General features: G+C 36.9%; 1 protein-coding gene across 1 annotated transcript; it reads left to right on the top strand.

Annotated features, from left to right (window-relative positions):
- The first annotated feature begins 175 nt into the window (after positions 1–175).
- On the top strand, positions 176–769 carry LOC146914284 (uncharacterized). Its single transcript, XM_085721038.1, has 2 exons — positions 176–319; positions 449–769. Exons 1-2 carry the CDS (start codon positions 176–178, stop codon positions 767–769), a joined length of 465 nt encoding a protein of 154 aa, XP_085577164.1.
- Positions 770–19,428: the final 18,659 nt, after the last annotated feature.

Below are 19,428 nucleotides of genomic sequence, written 5' to 3'. Positions count from 1 at the left end.
GGATGGTGTCTATTATCCGTGGTGGGGTGGGAATGGAAGTGGGGAGTTGGTTTTTGGGTAATACTCGTCGTTTCGTTGGTAATGGGTGTAGTACTTACTTTTGGGCGGATAATTGGGTTGGTGGATTTCCATTAGGGGTCAAGTTCAGTAGATTTTTTGAGTTGGTCGAGAATAGATGGACTTCGGTGGAGGATATGGCGCGGTTAGGGTGGGAGGAAGGGGGAAACGCGTTGAAGTGGAGGAGGCATCTCTTTGCATAGGAAAAGGAGAGTGTTGGGAGTTTTCAACTTTGTTACATAACATTGTGTTGCAGGCTCATGTTCTTGACAAATAGAAGTGGCTTCTCGTTTCTATTAAAGGCTACTCTGTTAGCAGAGCTTATCGTTTCCTCACGGCAGCGGAAGAACCTATTGATAGGGGACTGGTTGATAATGTATAACATATGCAGGTTTCGTTAAAGGTCTCGTTGTTTGCTTGGCGTCTTCTTCGCAACACGCTTTTAACCAAAGATAATCTTGTGCGGCGGCGAGTTCTTCAACCAGACGACACTGTGTGTGTAGGAGGATGTGGCTTATTGGAAACGGCGGATCATCTCTTTTTAGGTTGCAATTTCTTCGACAGTGTGTGGTCTCTTTTCTGGCAGTGGCTTGGCATTTCTACGGTTGGCTCTGGTGTGTTACGTGAACATTTTCTTCAGTTTAGTCCATTGGCAAGTCTACCACGATTTACACATTCCTTCTTGAAGTTAATTTGGCTTGCTTATGTCTAGGTTATCTGGAAGGAAAGAAATAATTGCGTTTTTAAAAATATGGCATTGGATTTACATGAGATCTTAGGCAAAGTAAAGTTGCAATCTTTTCTGTAGTTGAAGGCAAATCTGTTTACTTTTGCATCCAGCTATCATGATTCGTTGATAGATATTTGGCAAGTGTACCAAATTTACCAAAGTAATAAATAATTCGTATCCACAAGGACCGTTGTTAACTTCTACATAGCAATTTCATTATCAAAAGGATGTATTAAATTCAAGGTTTCCCTAGGCAGTCGAGTTGTTTGTTGTAACATAAACTGAGTAAAGACGGCAAAAGTTGGTTTTAGAAATTTATGAGAAAAATATGTTTAAGACCTTCGAGTCCTCTAATGTTCCTCTACGGTAATTTGCACTCATAATTCAAGCAATGTTCATCTAATTTAACGATAGATTAACACGATAATTCTACTCAATCTCTTTTGCTAGAATTATCTCCGCAAGCGACAATCCCTTAATCTCTTAAGTGAATTCGGGACTATGTGTACTAAACGGTGTAAATGGATTTGCATGTTCTGTAAATGCGGGAATATTATGTAAACTTGCCATCATTGAAGTTGGCTTATCGTATGGTTGATCCCTAGAAGAGTTATGCGTATTTATGACCCTAGGAGAAGTAAGGACACTTGTAGACATGGGTACACCAGCCGTAAATTGTGGCACTAAGGTCCCCATTTCAAGTCGTGTGATCTGGGCGGTTATAGTCGAAGTGGTTACGGGAGCAGTTACTCCCTTTTCCGTCGAAACCTGCATGGCCATGGTTGCCCCCAAGGCCGTTGGTACACTCGCATCCATTGCTGGGATGGATGTTTGTGTAATTTGTGCTTGTGAAGAGGATTGCAATGATTATGATGACATAGAAGCACCAGTACTGGCGATTTAGTCATTTTATTCAAAACTTTACAACATCGTAAATGCATGCACAAAGATGCAGATTTTCTCAGGAAAAGTTTTACTAAAAATAATTGCTAATCTTCAGAAAGACGTTTCCACAAGAAGGGTTTTTTTTTTTTTTTATATAAAAACAAGTTTTCTTAGAAAAAGTTTTGAAATTTTTTGGAAGATTATGACAATCTCTTCCAAAGGTTTTTTGATTGAAAATGCAAAATGAGATTTCTCCCAAAGGTTTTTGAAAAAGTTTTTTTAAAACTACAATGGAAATTTCTTTCCAAGGTTTTGAAAAGGACAACAATGGAAATTTCTTTCTAAGGTTTTAAAAACATACAATGGAGGTTACTTTCCAAGGTTTTGAATTTTTTTTTTTTTAAAAGATGCACAAACAGGGTCCCACTGGGCGTGCCAATTTGTTTGCAGGTGTTTTTGGCAAACAGATATCGACTGGTTTTGATTATAACAAGAAGGACCAAACCAGAGATCCTAGGACATGTTATGCATTTTGTTGGTGTGTGTTCATCGAGTTCGTAGGTTGTATAACGAACGGGACGAGACTGTGTGGCGTCTTTTGACAAGTTTTAATGCATAAGTTTAAATTGCAGAAACTTAAAGAAAAAGAAAAAGTGCAAATGTAAGTGCATTAAAAGTAAAATTGAATCGACAAATCCTTTACATACATTCTTTATGACTCTATTCTCTCGGGACGGTACTTCAAGTGTTTTAGAATTCTGCATAGGCGATTTGCGACCCGTTTTCCCTATGGAAAACTACTATTGAAAAAGCCTAACTCTACGATCAACACTTCTTCCATGTAGACAACTGCTTGTCTCCCACGTTATCGCTTGAGGAAACCGCTTCTCTTTTGAAATTCGAATATTCCCGCTTCAAAGGCAGTTGCTTGACTTTGACGGCTTCGCTTCTTTCTTCGTGTCTTGTCGAACTTCCAAGCTTTAAGGTTTCTTTCGCTAAGTCTAACATCTCGTCGAACTCCTTTGATTAGAGAAAAGACTTTGATTCCTGCAAGAGTAAAAGTCAACTAATGTTGACCACATTACATGAGGCTGGTGAAAATACCAGCTAACACCACCGCAGCGAGAATTACATAAACAGACAACGCAATAACAAGAGTAACAAGCCTATTCTAACTAATCAATCCTAGCCTCCGGAGGCAAGAGTTATGTCTGGCTGAAACATGCATAATTGTTAATATTAAGAGCAAGTCAGGCAACACACCCTCAGCCAGGAGAAGATTCGAGCCCTTCAATAGATGGGAAGAATCCGTCGAGCGACACAAAACCCGCTAGGAAGAAGCCCGACCCCAGAAAACTGAATGATTATAGATACTGGGAGGAAGCATAGCGAGTTCCTTGTCCTTGCCACAACATCCATAACCTTCACTTATACGTTAAAAGGTGATTTTTTTTCCTTAAAAAAGTTATAACAATCCCCTATGTCTAGGCAAATGATAATTGCAGTTCTCGACATAACAATGGATAATGAAACAATCGGGGTTCTTAATCTTCTAAGGGGAGCTTCCTCTGAAAGAATCCACTGCAATTCTCAACCCATGTCATATATTCATCATAATTTAGATTTCTCATATTTGAAAATAGCTCCTTATAATGCATTAATAAAAGGTATGTTGTCTTGCCAGCTAGTCAACCTCTCCATGAATTTTAAGTATAATTTTGGTATTAACGTATAATTTTAAGTAAATTTGTGTATAATTTATATTTACTATAATTATATGGGGTGCGACTAGAAAAATTTAAGTTCGAAAGATTTATGGTTTTTTTAACACCCACGGCTGACGAGGGCAGGGGAGTGATCGCCGGTGCACAAGGCACAACAATGAGCGGCTCCCGACAGCTTATAGGAACCGAATCACATCGGAATGAGAGGGATCCTGAGGCCGTGTAGGTATGGGACTACATGGTTGAAGGAAGGCTTATAAAAATTGTTTGGTACTACCTATATCAACAAGATGCATCTTCTTTTCGGTAGCTCATTCCATAAGAACTCCACAGTTAAGTGTGCTTGACTTGGAGCAATTTTGGGATGGGTGACCTACCGGGAAGTTTCCCGGTAAGCGTGCGAGTGAGGACAAAGCACGCTGAAAAGACTCGTGTTGGTCTGTGGGGTCAGTCGGCAATCCTGAAAGCAGTTTGGGATGTTACAGTTTTACTTAAATTTCTTTAGTTGGTTTGTGGGGTCAGTCGGCAATCCTGAAAGTTGTTTGGGATGTTACAGTTTTACTCAAATTTCTTTAATACAAGTGCAACTTTATGTAGTTAAATAGAAATTTAACTTTATGTATTCTGAGTACAAAGTTGAATTTTATGTATTTTGAGTACAAGTGCAACTTTATATATGTAGATCTATAATTGTCAACCTTAATTCAATTTGATGTCATTAGTCATAACAAAAGGCAGATGCAAGTGCATTGTATTACATGATAATACTAATAAGGATACCTTAGAATCCAAGCAAGATAGTTTAGCTTAGTTTCTTGCTCTATAAGCTACTGCAGTACCATAGTATGTTATGGTGCAACTGCATTTCTCTATAAATACTCTTGTACTCTTTGATCAACTAAACTATAAGATTCCATTTTTCTAGTTTCCTAATATGGTATCAGATTTTCCCTCCAAGGGAAAGTTTGTTACGGACATGTAACCGTTTTTCGCTGTGCTTCGTAGATGCAGATTCGTTGAATCTTCATCTTCTTCCTTGAGTTCTTTCGCCATTGTTCCTGCTTCTTCTTGCAGTGATTCTTGTTGATTTGCGAAGAACTTCTTCTCTTCTTCGTTTCGTTTGATTGAGTTTTGATTTTACTCAATTTGTTACTCTGTTTCTTTGATTCAATCTTTCTTCACCTTTTTTCGCCATTGTTGAACCGTTTATTCACCATGGTTCGTAACAACGCTCAACAATCTCAATCCGATTCTGAATCTGCATATTTCGTTCACCCTAGTAAAGGTCCGAATTCTGTTGTAGTTTCCCCCAAATTCAATGGTTCCAATTATCTTTCATGGAGTCGCTCTATGCAACGCGCTTTAGGTGCTAAGAACAAGCTCCCTTTCATCAATGGAACTCTTCCTGAACCAGATGTTGATGATCTAAATCGCAACGCTTGGGAAAGGTGTAATCATCTTGTTCATTCTTGGTTGATTAATTCAGTTTCAGACTCCATTGCTCAAACAATTGTCTTTCATGATAATGCATTTGATGTTTGGGAGGATCTCAAAGAACGCTTTTCCAAAGTTGATAGAATTCGCATTGATCAATTAAGATCTTCCATCAATACACTTAAACAAGGTACAAAATCTATTTTTGACTACTTCACTGAGATGAAGGCTTTATGGGAGGAATTACATTCACATAGGCCACTTCCAAATTGTCATTGTCCATTTCAGTGTAAATGTGATGCTGTTAGAGTACCTAATACCTATAGAATTAAAGATCATATAATTCAATTTCTTACTGGTCTTAATGAGCAATTCTCAGTGGTTAAGACTCAAGTTCTTTTAATGAATCCACTTCCTTCATTGAACAAGGTTTTTTCTTTGGTTGTTCAAGAAGAGAGTAACAATATCTCTGTTCCTACTATGCCAACTCTTGAAGATAGCAATGTTTCCATCAATGCTTATGATTCAAGAAAGTCTCAGGGACGTGGTAAAGGAGCCTATAACAAACCTACTAGACATTGTACTTTCTGCAACAAAACTAATCACATTGTTGATTTTTGTTATCAAAAGCATGGATTCCCTAATGTGAATAAGCCACATTCACAGGCAAATGCCACTTCTAGTGATGTATCTGAGGTTAACAACTCTTCTGGTTTATCTGGTTTGTCTCAAGACAAAATGGAACAACTTGTAGCTTTATTGCAGCAGGCAAATTTGCTTCCTTCAGCTGCATCTTCCTCTACCAATACTGCCAACAATATCAGTGCTTCCCCACAAGTTTCTTCCAGCTATGTTGTTCCTTCTTCAAGTTCTCATACTTGTGCAGGTATAATCAATGCCACTTCTTGTTCCTCTTTATCTGACTCTTATTGGTTAATTGATTCTGGTGCTAATGAGCACATTTGTTGCAATCTAAAATTGTTTAGTTCATATCATTCTATTCCTCTTGCAAATTTTACTTTACCTAATGGATCTGTTGTCACTGTCACTCACTGTGGCAACATTCATTTTAGTCCTCAGTTTTATCTTAATAATGTTTTATATTCTTCATCTTTTAGACTAAATCTCATGTCTGTAGCCAAAGTGTGTGAATCATTGTCTTGTTTCTTTAAATTTTCACCTGACCAATGCATCATACATGACTCCCTCTCCCTGAAGATGATTGGTTTGGCTAGTCAACAAGATGGTTTATACAAGTTCCATGCTTCATCTGTTTCTGCCAATAAAGTGCAAGATAGTTTAGCTTTATCAGTTTCTTGTAATTCCAGTACTGTTATTCCTAATAAAGCCATTTGGCATTTTAGGCTTGGACATCTATCTCATTAGAGATTGAATCTGATGTCTTCTTTGTACTCAGATATTGTTTCAGATAATAAAAATTTTGTTTGTGATATTTGTCAATTTGCTAAACAAAAGCATTTGCCCTTTTCACTGAGTACATCTCATGCTTCTTCCAATTTTGAGCTTTTACATCTAGACATTTGGGGTCCTTTGTCTGTTCTCTCTATACATGGTCATAAGTACTTTCTTACCATTTTTGATGATCATAGTAGATTCTTGTGGATTATATTACTCAAAAACAAATATGAGGTTTCTCATCATGTTAAATCATTCATTAAAATGGTCCAAACTCAATTTAATCTCACTCCAAGATGCATTAGATCTGACAATGGCCCTGAATTTTCCATTCCTTCATTTTATGAATCACATGGCATTTTACATCAAAGATCTTGTGTTGAGACCCCCCAACAAAATGGTAGGGTAGAAAGAAAACATCAACACATTTTAAATGTAGGAAGAGCTCTTATGTATCAGTCCAAACTTCCTGCATCTTATTGGTCATATGCTTTATTGCATGTTGTCTTTCTTATTAATAGAGTGTCCACCCCTTTACTTCAAGGTCAGTCTCCTTATTATATGCTTCATCAGAAATTACCTGACATCAATACCTTCAAAGTTTTTGGATGTCTCTGTCATGCTTCCTCTCTTCAATCTCATAAAACCAAACTCCAAGCTAGAGCCAGGAAAACTGTTTTCTTGGGCTACAAGTCAGATTATAAAGGCTTCCTTCCCCTTGATATTCATTCCAGAGAAGTCTTTGTTTCTAGACATGTTGTTTTTCATGAACATTACCTACCTTATCCATCAAACAATGAGTCTATCACTACTCAATGGGAGTATTTTTCACCCACTTCAACTCCCATTCATAATTCTAAATCTATTGATACTATATCACCAACTCCCATTATTGATGATGATGATTATTCTTCATCATCTCCTCCCCTTTCACCTACTCATTCTTCACCAGATACATCCCCTGATGTCCCTCCATCACCTATTCACTCCTCACGAGATACTCCTCCTGATATTCTTCATTCACCCAGAAAATCAACAAATAAAATTGCACATGTTTATCTTCAAGATTATGTCTGTAACAATTTGCATTTCTCTCCTTACCCTATTTCCAATTATTTGTCTCGTCAACATTTATCTAACACTCATTCTCATTTTGTCCTGTCTTTACATTCACACACTGAACCTAAAAACTATACTGAGGCAAGCAAGCCTGAATGTTGGAATAAAGCTATGCAAGTTGAACTGTCAACTCTTGAGACAACTGGTACCTGGGAGATAGTTGATTTACCAGATCACATCAAACCTATTGGCTGCAGATGGATTTACAAAATCAAGTATCATGTTGATGGCTCAGTGGAGAGATACAAGGCTAGATTGGTTGCAAAATGTTACAATCAAATTGAAGGCCTTGATTATTTTGATACTTATTCTCCAGTTGTCAAAATGACCACTATCAAGCTTGTGATTACTTTAGCCTCTATACACAACTGACATCTTTATCAATTCGATGTTAATAATGTCTTTCTTCGTGGAGAGTTGCAAGAAGATGTATACATGATGCTTCCTCCTGGGTTCACATCTTCAAAGCCCAATCAAGTTTGCAAGTTAATCAAATCTCGGTATGGTTTAAAGCAAGCCAGTAGAAAGTGGTATGAGAAGTTAACTTCCATCCTGCTTCAACAAAACTACACTCAGGCATCTGCAGATCATTCGCTTTTTACTAAGCAGACCGATTCATCTTTCACTGTTTTACTAGTTTATGTAGATGACATCATATTGGCAGGCAACTATTTCTGGGTTTCAGCACTTCAAATCCATTCTACACTCTTCCTTCAAGATCAAATATTTGGGACAATTGAAGTATTTTCTTGGTCTTGAAGTTGCTCGCTCTAAGCAAGGCATTTCATTATGTCAAAGAAAATATTGCTTAGATTTGTTATCTGATTCAAATACAATCAGTTCCAAACCAGTCTCCACACCTTCTGATGCATCTCTGAAGCTTCATAATGATTCTTCTCCACCATATGAAGACATCCCTTCTTATAGAAGATTGGTTGGGAGACTCCTTTATCTCAATTCCACCAGGCCAGATATTACCTTCATAACACAACAGTTAAGCCAGATTCTATCTATACCAACACAATCTCATCATCATGCAGCTCTGAGAGTTCTCAAATATCTTAAGGGATGCCCAGGCAAAGGTCTATTTTCCCCAGGAATTCTTCTCTTCACCTTCAAGGATTTTCAGATGCTGACTGGGCTGGTTGTGTGGATAGTGTAACACCCTATTTCTATTAAGCGGTAAAACGCACGAATACATCAGAAATATTCTAGAAATAGATGCTACGTCTCAAAATAAACCAATTAATGTCATGCATATATATATATATATATATATATATATATATATTATTTCAACGGTCACAGCGGAATTCAAATCATAAACTTCAACATATACATGCCATGGTCAAATATATCCTCATATGAAAATACTCCAAGTCCGACAAGTGGACAATAGCAACAACATAGCAACAGAATCCAAAAACAACAAATAGACACTAAGCCTAATCAGAGCCTAGATACTACGACACTGACACGACAACGGAGAAAGCTCCCGTCGTCCAAACATCCAACAAGCAAAATCACCAAGCGTCTAGTCCTGCACAACGTCTACCCATCCATACAGACAGGTAGGCGGTCGAAACCACTGGGGGTAAGTATTACATTAATCATAATCAAATCATAATAGACAGATGTACCAATATAAAAGAGTTCATAGATATTTGCATACATGTCCAACATCAACATTCAATCATGTAAGCAATACAAGTCCACACTTACCACCCATCATCAACAATCACAAACACAACCATCTGACAATTAAATTTATGCAATGCGCCTAGACTTGACACATATATGCATGTGGTACCAGATCAACAACAACAGATGCCACCAAAACATCTAAGTAAGAGTACACCTCCTCTTACTATGTAAAAGTACACCTCCTTTTACATTTCAACAACAACAACAACAACATGGTATGATGCATGGACATATAGCAATGACTCGATAATGCAAAACTCCAACATAACAACTACCAAAGACAATGTAAAAGTACACCTCCCTTTACATTTCAACAACTCAACAACATTGCATTATCAAGAATCATGCCCACACATTCAACAATCACATCTCACATAAGATTCATCAACATTCATCAACATCGATTTACAATCCATTTCCATTTACATCACCTAGTTCAAGTAAAATGGATTAACACAATAATTTATGACAAACATCATTCCCAACCTTCCACAATCATTCAAACACGATTATTTAATCATATGTGACCATTCACAAAAGATTCATAAGACTTTAGTTCATCAAGGTTCATTTCTACTAAGTTCGTCTCCAAAAGTCACCATTAAAAAAATAATAGAAGTTGTGAACCAAAACCAACTCTACAAGCTCAATTGCCTATGCCATGTATTCTCACAAGTCACTTATAGGTGTAGTAGAGGATACATAAGCATTTCATCGGCCAAAAACGACGAATTCAAGAAAAACTCAAAGTTCGTCTCACTTTTCCACTCTTTACAAAATTTTCCATTTTCAAAGCAAAACAAGTTAGATCCATCACCTCATAGATTAGATAGTATTAAACACCTTAATTGAACTCATAAAACCCAAGTTTGAAGTTTGGAAACAATCCATAAGGTTTGGGTCGACTTAGAAATAGTTATGCGGATTTTTCGTAAAATTTTCTCTAAGACCTCCTTGGAGTATTTTCCTCATAACTCAAAAACCAAAAATCATTTTCAAGTCAAACCAAAGCCATTGGAAAGCGTACAAAATTATCTACAACTTTCATGTTTACACCGAAAACCAATTCAAAACAGAAACATGCGAAAAAGACACAAGAACGCGAAACAGGGAGTTATGTCCTGTGCAACTCGCAGCTGCGAGTAACTTTACTCGCAACCGCGAGTAGCTCCCAGGAAGCCACTCCTGCTCGCATCCAACTCGCAGCTGCGAGTGCAGTGCGAGTTGTGACAGTAGTTTCGGCAAAAAGATCCATTTTCACCCCAAAACCCCAATTTTGACTCCCCAATGCCCAAATTTGATTCCAAAGTTTGTTTAAACATTTCTAAACATGAAAAGACACTCAAAATCATATACAACTTGCCCCAAAACATTCTCTTAACCAAAATCATCATTTGACCCATTTTCATGGAAACTTCAAATAAACAACACAAGTTCAAAATTATGAATACCCAAGGTTCAATTCATCAACAACATCATCTCACAACATCAACAACAGCAACCAATCATGAATTTACCACCAATTCAACAACTACAACATAATTCATCAACTATTTCACTCAAGAACATGTTATATGTATATAAACCCATTTTGTCATGCAAATTCAACAACAACAACAACACAATTATCATTCAATTCACATACCCAAACATTGCATCACAACATAAGCACGAATTTCACCATTAATTTCACAAATAATCAATTATCCAAATAAGCACTTATGTAAGAAGTTAGGGTAGAAGCTACAACTAAGTGATTATGAGTAAAGACTAACCCCCTTACCTCTAACACCAACAATCCTTAATTCAAGCCTCAATTTAGCTCCTAGGTGTTGAATCCCCTCTTCTAGCTCTAGCCCTTGCTCTTGTTGTTGTCTCTAGTCTCTATCTCTTCTCCTCCCAAATGAAATGAAATGTGAAATGTTGTGAAACCTAATTTTCACCAACAACTAGAGTTTATATATGTGCTCTATTCAATTGGGCTTATCTCTCAAACCTTAATGGGCCTAACCCATTTCTATTCTAACACCCAAAATGTCACTACTCACTTAATGGTAAATTACAACACTAACGGTCACTTACCGGTAAATAAAATGATTACTACACTCTCTCTAGTAACTTGGTAAAATAACATTTTTACTAACACTCAAAGTAATTCTCATCTAAAATTACAAAATTACCCCTACTCTCAAAATGACCAAAATGCCCCTAAGTCCAAAATGACTAAAATACCCTTCTACACCGAATTCTACGAATCCCAACCAAAAAATACACACAGAGGCAAATAATCACATATAGACATATATAACACACATAAATAAATAATAAAATAAAACTAGCGAAAATCGGGCTGTTACAGATAGCAGACGCTCTATCTCTGGCCAATGTTTCTTCATAGGTAACTCTTTGATATCATGGAGAACCAAGAAACAAACCACTGTCTCTAGGTCTTCTTCTGAAGCTGAGTATCACGCTTTAGCCTCAGCCACTTGTGAGCTTCAATGGATCCTTTACCTTCTCAAGGATCTTCACATTCAGTGTCCTAAGCTCCCTGTGTTATTCTGTGACAATCAAAGTGCTCTCCATATTGCTGCCAATCCCGTTTTTCATGAGCGCACTAAACATTTGGAGATTGATTGTCATCTAGTCAGAGAGAAACTTCAAGCTAGGATCATGAAACTTCTACCTGTTTCATCTCAGGATCAACTTGCGGATTTTTTTACCAAGTCTTTACTCCCTCAGCCCTTTAGTATTCTTTTATCCAAGTTAGGGTTGTTAGATTTGTACCAACCTCTAACTTGTGCGGGGCTATTACATGATAATACTAATAAGGATACCTTAGAATCCAAGCAAGTTAGTTTAGCTTAGTTTCTTGCTCTATAAGCTACAGCAGTACCATAGTATGTTATGGTGCAACTGCATTTCTCTATAAATACTCTTGTACTCTTTGATCAACTCAATAATAAGATTCCATTTTTCTAGTTTCCTAATACATTGCTCTCTTCCTTTTAAAAAATGATTCCATATTGTTATGAAGATGCAATTTAATTAGGGAACAAAAAAAAATATGGATAAAAAACAAAAAAAAAAGTATGGATATTATGCATGATTTTAGAAAGCACGAAAATCAAGGTAAACCAAAAAGTATTTCAATGATATCTTGAGTATATATACGATATTAATCAGGATCAATAAAGTTTATAAGAGGTTCAAATGTATTTGGAAATATTTCAATCAAGACTTTATGCTTGTATGATATGAAGTTTCCCACGTGTGAGCCTCTTGTTTGCAATACTTTCTCTATAAATTAGTTGTAAGTGGTATTGGAGAATTAGAATTTAAATAAACCTATTAAAACATAACAATCTTTAAATTTAATGAATTTATTTATATAGATCTTTGTTGTGTTTCCTAAGTGCAACACCTTGTTTATCCTCCTCCACTCAACAAATTTTTCCCATTCGTTCATGATCATTTTCCCCTTCACCTTTGGAGACACGGTTGTTTTATCTTGGTTTTTCGGGTGTCAAACATTGATTAAGTTTGAACCTTTTTAACCTTTGATATCTCATTTTTTCTTGGGAAGGGAAAAATAAGAAAAACCCTTGAGAATCGAGGTCCGGGAGTTGTTTTCGTCATGGGAAGGTGTTAGGCACCCATAACGACTATAGTATCCTATAGGAACCGTCTTTACTTTCTACACACGCGCTTTATTTTTAAATGCTATTTGAAATTGTCATTTACACCTAAGGGTTTACTAGGTTAAGAATTGGAGGGAGAAGAATGTGATTGAATTTTTGTTTTATTGGAATTGAAGGAATATTGGTTCCTTGCCTACGTACCCTTTTAAGGGATCAAATCCACCGTAGTTCTCTTCCAAAAATGTTTTTGCTTTTGTTGGTTGATTTTAATTTTGAAAATGGAACTTTGAAGAATAAGAGAGAGAGGCCTCAAGGGCATAAGATTTGGAAAATGTGAGGTGGAATTAGTTATTTTGCAAAGAAAGTCCAAGTATGGTTAAAGTTGATTGAGATTTTTATTTAAGAAAATAAAGGGAAAATTCAATGGGATTTTGATCCCAAGGTTTCTTTGGAAAATTATTTGAGTGATGTTGTTCATGTTTTTTGGAAAAGAGGATTTTTCTAAGTATCGTGATTCCTAAACATACATCTAGGCATACATTCCCTAAGCATACATCTAAAGTATCCATGTGATGTGTGTGCATGTGTCGGTTGTAACAACCCGATTTTCGCTAGTTTTATTTTATTATTTATTTATGTGTGTTATATGTGCTCTTATGTGATTATTTGCCTTTGTGTGTATTTTTGGTTGGGAATTGTAGAATTTGGTGTAGGAGGGTATTTTAGTCATTTTGGACTTAGGGGCGTTTTGGTCATTTGAGGGCAGTGGCAATTTTGTAATTTTGCAGAAAGTTATTATTTTTTTAGTGCTTAGTAGGAGTATTATTTTACCAAGTTACTAGAGAGGGGGTAGTAATTATTTTTAATTACCATTAAGTGACCGTTAGTGTTATAATTTACCATTAAGTGAGTAGTGACATTTTGGGGTGTTAGAATAGAAATGGGTTAGGCCCATTAAGGTTTAAGAGATAAGCCCAATTGAGTAAAGATAGTATATAAACTCTAGTTGTGGGTAAAACTAGGTTTTACTAACATTTTTCATTCCATTTCATTTGAGATAGAGATAGAGATAGAGACTAGAGGCAACAACAACAACAAGGGTTAGAAGGCAAAGAGGGGATTCAACATCTAGGAGCAAAATTGAAGCTTGGGTTAGAGAATCTTGGTGTTAGAGGTAAGAGGGTTAGGTTTCAACCATAATTCACAGCTTTTTCTCTTTACCCATTTTTGTAAGATTGTTGAATTGAACCTATTTGTTTTCAAATTCGTGTTCATGTTTTGATGCAATGTTTGAGTATGTAATTTGAATGATAATTGAGTTGTTAGTGATGAAATTACATGCTTAAGTGGTGGTTATATGTATACTTTGCATTTTTGTCCAAAAATGGTGAGGTGAGATGTTGTTGTGATGAATTGTTGGTAAATTCATGAGATATAGCTACTGTTGTTGCTGATATATGTTGTTGTTGATGAATAAAACATTGGGTAATCATAATTGGAGGGTTTGATATGAGTTTGTGTTGTTTTTGAATATTTGATGAAAATGGGTCAAATGATGATTTTTGTTTAGAGAATGTTTTGGGGCAAATTTTATATGGAATTGAGTGTCTTTTCATGTTTAGAAATGTTTAGACAAACTTTGGGATCAAATTTGGGCATTGGGAAGTCAAAATTGGGGTTTTGGGGTGAAAATGGGTTTTATTCCTGAGAGGAACCTGTCACAACTCGCAAAGGCGAGTAACGTTTACTCGCAATTGCGAGCACTCGCAATGGCGAGCAACCTGCTCGCACTTGCGAGCTGTTCAGTGCAGGCCCCCTGTTTTTGCGTTTTCGTGCCTTTTCACTCGTTTTTGTTTTGAACTGGTTTTTGGTGAAAACATGAATATTGTAGAGAATATTTTTATCTTTCTAAGGGCGTTGGTTTGACTTGAATACGATTTTCGGTTTGCAAGTTATGGGGAAATTACTCTTGAAACATTTTATGGAAAAATCCCCCGTAACTTGTTCCAAGTCGACCCAATCCTTGTGGAATGTTTTTAATCTTTGAAAAACTTGATTTTTAAGAGTGCAACAGTGATGATTAAGCTGTGTTGAGATGAACCTACTTATTTTTTTTGGGAAATCCTTTGAAAAATGATAATGGAGACGAACTTTGTGATTCTTATGAATTCGTCGGTTTTGGCCAATGAAATGCTTACGTATCCTCTACTGCACACCCATGTGGACTGTGAGAGTACAAGGCATAGGATATTGAGCTTGTTTACTTGGTTTTGAATTAATTGTTCAATTAATTTTAAGTTATGACTTGGAGAGACGAACTTGAATAAAGATGACTTTTGAGCACCAATTGATTGTGAATCTTTTATGGAGAATTGTTATATGTTATGTGAAGATGATTGGTGGTGTAATTATGTAACATCTTCATGTTGTGTGTTTTTGATGATTATTGGTGATTGTATATATGTTATATTGGTGGTGAATTATCGATGAATTGCATATATACATGTATTGGTGATGTGAGGTGATTATTGTTTGTGTGAACATATGCATTTGTAGTTGAGTCATATGTTCATGCATTCATGACTGATGTGTTGGAACAAAATTTGTTTAACAATGAACCTTAAAGAGTTTTGATGATAACAAGGTATTAAAAATTGTAAATTGGACTAGCTAATATTTGTTCAAGTGTACAGGACCACAGTTAAAAAGTTACATCATTAATTGGTTCTGAATGAGCAAATAAAGAGCAAAAGAAGATGAAGCTAAGACGATTTTGAAGGCAATACGCTCCTGAAAGTAAAAGCGCTCCTGAAGTCAAGCTGCTCCTGAAGAAATAGTGCTCCTGAAGACAAGAGGTCCAGAAGCCACATTATCAGAAGCTGCATCATCAGAAGCTGCACCTGCAGAAGCTGCATCATCAGAAGCTGCCTCATCAGAAGTCATTTCACCAGAAGCTGAAGATCAACTGGATTTGCAGAAGATTCAAAGATTGAAGAATCTACATTGCAAAAGCTGTCTATTGGATTCGAAAACACAGCAGAAAATTAGTGGAACATTGCAACGGTCATTTCAAAGGTGTTTGAGGGCATGTGCTTGCAATTTGGACGAAAGCGTTGACATTGTACTTTGTACGAATTGTACAACCACGTTCTCCACTACTCTGTTTTGTGTCCACGCTACAAGACAAGAAAACAGCTTCAGAATACGGCTTCGCCTGCAAAGATGTTCCTTTGGATAAGGAATGGATTTCAAATTTGTTCTTCATAGGACAACAACCAAATCAGGCAAAATATCATTGGTGAAAGATCAAGCTTCAACAACGACTCTTTGGTGTGCTGGCAATTTCACAACGTCTCTTTCACACCTCTATATAAAGGAGTGAAGACCTAGAGATTTGGTAATGCAAGAACGCTGAACGAAAGACTCACAAGATTTTTACAAGTGCCAAACCTCTGCTGAAATTGTTCTGCATTCACTTAGAATTTCTGTGTCTCAAAGTCATATCTTAGAAATTCTTAAGTCCATTGAGTCTGTATCTGATTTGTATTGTGAGCACCTCTGATTGTATATCAAGTGTTCAACCTTAAACAATTTTCTGTGTAATTTTGTTTAGTTAGGAAGTCTCTTGCAGTTGTGCTTGAGCAGGAAGTCTCTTGATTGTGTTCTTGAGCAAAGGAAGTCTCTAGCTTGTGTGCTTGAGCAAAGGAAGTCTCTTGCTTGTGTGCTTGAGCATTTGTAATCAGATATTACTCATAGTGAACTCTCCTTGGAAGTGCAAGGGGGATAGGACTACTTCCGGTTTGTGGAAGGAACCTGTATAATTGCTTTGTGTCTTTCTTCTTCTCTCTCTCTGTTTTATTCCGCTGCATATAGATTCTGATAATCACTTCAGAAGTTGTCTCACTTAGCTTCTGATCAGTGTGTTCAGTTTTTAGGAGAAACGAAGAATTTTCCAGAAACACAATTCAACCCCCCCCCCCCTTCTTGTGTTTTTCTCACCTTCAATTGGTATCAGAGCCCTGGTCTGTTGTGTCTCACTTAACCGTGTAACAGTCAAAGATCTGAGAAAAACATGTCTACTCCTCCTCCTACTGGTTCTGGTGATACTAGCTATAAAAATGTCTCACATGATTATAGTGATAGTAAGAAATCCAGTGTTGGGAAGATTCCAAAATTCAATGGAGATGCTGAAGAATTTTCTTGGTGGAAAACCAACTTCTATAGTTATATCATGAGCTTAGATGAAGAATTATGGGATATTCTAGAAGATGGTGTTGGTGACTTAGTCCTTGATGAAGAAGGAGCTGTTGTGGATAGAAAGAAACATACTCCTGAACTGAAGAAACTCTACAAGAAGCATCATATTATCAGAGGAGCTCTTGTCACTGCTATTCCTAAAGCAGAGTACATGAAGATGAGTGACAAATCCACTGCCAAAGCTATGTTTGCTTCTCTCTATTCAAACTACGAAGGCAGCAAGAAGGTCAAAGAAGCAAAGGCTCTCATGCTTGTACATCAGTATGAGTTATTCAAGATGAAAGATGATGAAACTATTGAGGAGATGTACTCAAGGTTTCAAACCTTAGTCTCTGGGCTACAAATCCTGAAAAAGAGCTATGTTGCTTCTGATCATGTAAGCAAGATACTCAGAAGCTTGCCTGCCAGGTGGAGACCAAAAGTAACTGCCATTGAGGAAGCTAAAGATTTAAACACTTTAAGTGTCGAAGATCTTGTTAGTTCTCTCAAAGTTCATGAGATAAGTCTTAATGAACATGAGTCTACTAAGAAGAGTAAATCAATAGCTCTTCCATCCAAAGGCAAGTCATCAAAAGCGCTCAAAGTGGTTGAATCTGAAGAGGAAGATCAATCAAGTTCAGATTCTGAACCAGATCCTGCTGAGATGGCTATGCTCTCAAGCAGACTTCAGTATCTGGCCAAGAAGAACAGAAAGTTTCAAGCCAGAAAGGGTAACTTCAGAAGCTCAAGGAAAGAAGATCAGAAGGGATGCTTCAACTGTAAGAAGCCTGGACACTTCGTTGTTGAATGCCCTGATCTTCAGAAAGAGAAATCAAAGGACAAGTCAAAGAAATCAACGTTCAAACCAAGCAAATTCAAGAAGCAGATTAAGCAGAGTTTAATGGCAACCTGGGATGATTTAGGAAGTGAATCAGGATCTGACAAAGAGGAAGCTAATGAAGATGCAAAGGTAGCTGTTGGGTTGGTAGCAACAGCAACTTCAGAAGCTGGATCAGATTCAGACTCAGAAGATGAAAATGAGGTATATTCCAAAATTCCCAGAAATGAACTTGTTGAGTCACTTAAAGAACTTCTTACACACTTTGAAGTAAGAACCAATGAGTTGAAGGATTTAAAAGAAAAATATGCTGATTTGGTACAACAGCAAAAATCAACTCTATTGGATCTGAAATCTTCTGAACAAGGACTTAGGGGCTTTGACTTCATGTGTAAAACATATGAAGATCAGCTCAGGTTCTTATGTCAGAAGCTACAAGAAAAGTGTAATGAAAAACCTTTAAGTAACCATGAAATTGCTCTTGAAGATTTTAGTATATCTGGCATTGACAGAAGCAGAGTAGCTTCTATGATTTATAGCATTTACAAGAACAATGGCAGAGGAATTGGTTTTCCAGAAGTGAAACTTGAGAAAACCAACCTAAAATCTTGTTGTGAATGCATCAAGGAAGGTCTGAAAACCTTCTTTGTACTAGAAGGGGCTGAGTTGGAAACCGTTGTTCAATCAGAACCTGAAGCTTCTAGTTCTAAGGCTAAGATTACTTCAAAGCCAAAGAACTTTAAGTCAAAGGCTATGATCAAATCTGATTCCAAGACTTCAAAGGTTAGGATACTGAAAAGATCAGAACCTATTCCTCAGAGTCTGGTGAAACCAAAATCTGAGGCTCTGAAATCTAAGTTTCAGAAGAAGACAGTTACTGCTTCTGAAGTACCAAAACCTAAGGTGATGGTTAATCAGAAGCAACCCAACTCACAGCACAAGGTACAAGAAGTGAAGAGTAAAGCCTTAAGTACTAACCTTCCAGGACCCATAGGACAATGGGTACCTAAATCTAAAAATGTCAATAATGCAGGTATGTCTAAGAGCAGCGCCAAAGCAAAAATCATGGTACCTAGACAGCGGTTGCTCAAGACACATGACAGGAGAGAAGTCCATGTTCCTCAGCCTAACAATGAAAGAGGGAGGAAATGTGAAGTTTGGAGGCAACCAGTCAGGCAAGATCATAGGTACAGGAACTATTGGTAATTCCTCTACCTCAATTAATAATGTATGGTTGGTAGATGGTCTTGAACATAACCTTTTGAGCATTAGTCAATTTTGTGATAATGGTTATGATGTGCTTTTTGAGAAAACCAACTGTACAGTAATCAACAAGGAAGACAAATCCATTGTGTTCAAGGGAAAGAGAGTTGACAATGTCTATAAAATCAATTTTTCTGAACTGGCTGATCAGAAGGTGATTTGCCTTCTATCAGTGAATGATAAGAAATGGATGTGGCACAGAAGGTTGGGACATGCTAACTGGAGGTTAATCTCTAAGCTTAGTAAGTTACAACTTGTCAAAGGGCTACCAGACATTGACTATCATTCAGATGCACTCTGTGGTGCATGTCAGAGAGGAAAAATTGTGAAATCATCTTTTAAATCCAAAGACATTGTTTCAACCTCAAGACCCTTAGAACT

Source organism: Medicago sativa, chromosome 6, assembly GCF_051527215.1.
Source record: "Medicago sativa cultivar Bolivia chromosome 6, Bolivia_mono, whole genome shotgun sequence".
Taxonomy (NCBI): Eukaryota; Viridiplantae; Streptophyta; class Magnoliopsida; order Fabales; family Fabaceae; genus Medicago; species Medicago sativa.
Note: the sequence above shows the minus strand (reverse complement) of the source record. Positions and strands in the feature narration are given on the sequence as shown.

Coding starts and splice junctions, on each gene's coding strand:
- LOC146914284 (XM_085721038.1), top strand. CDS start 176: ATGGACTTCGGTGGAGGATATGGCGCGGTTAGGGTGGGAGGAAGGGGG. Junction 320..448: donor ACATTGTGTTGCAGGCTCAT/GTTCTTGACAAA, acceptor TAACATATGCAG/GTTTCGTTAAAGGTCTCGTT.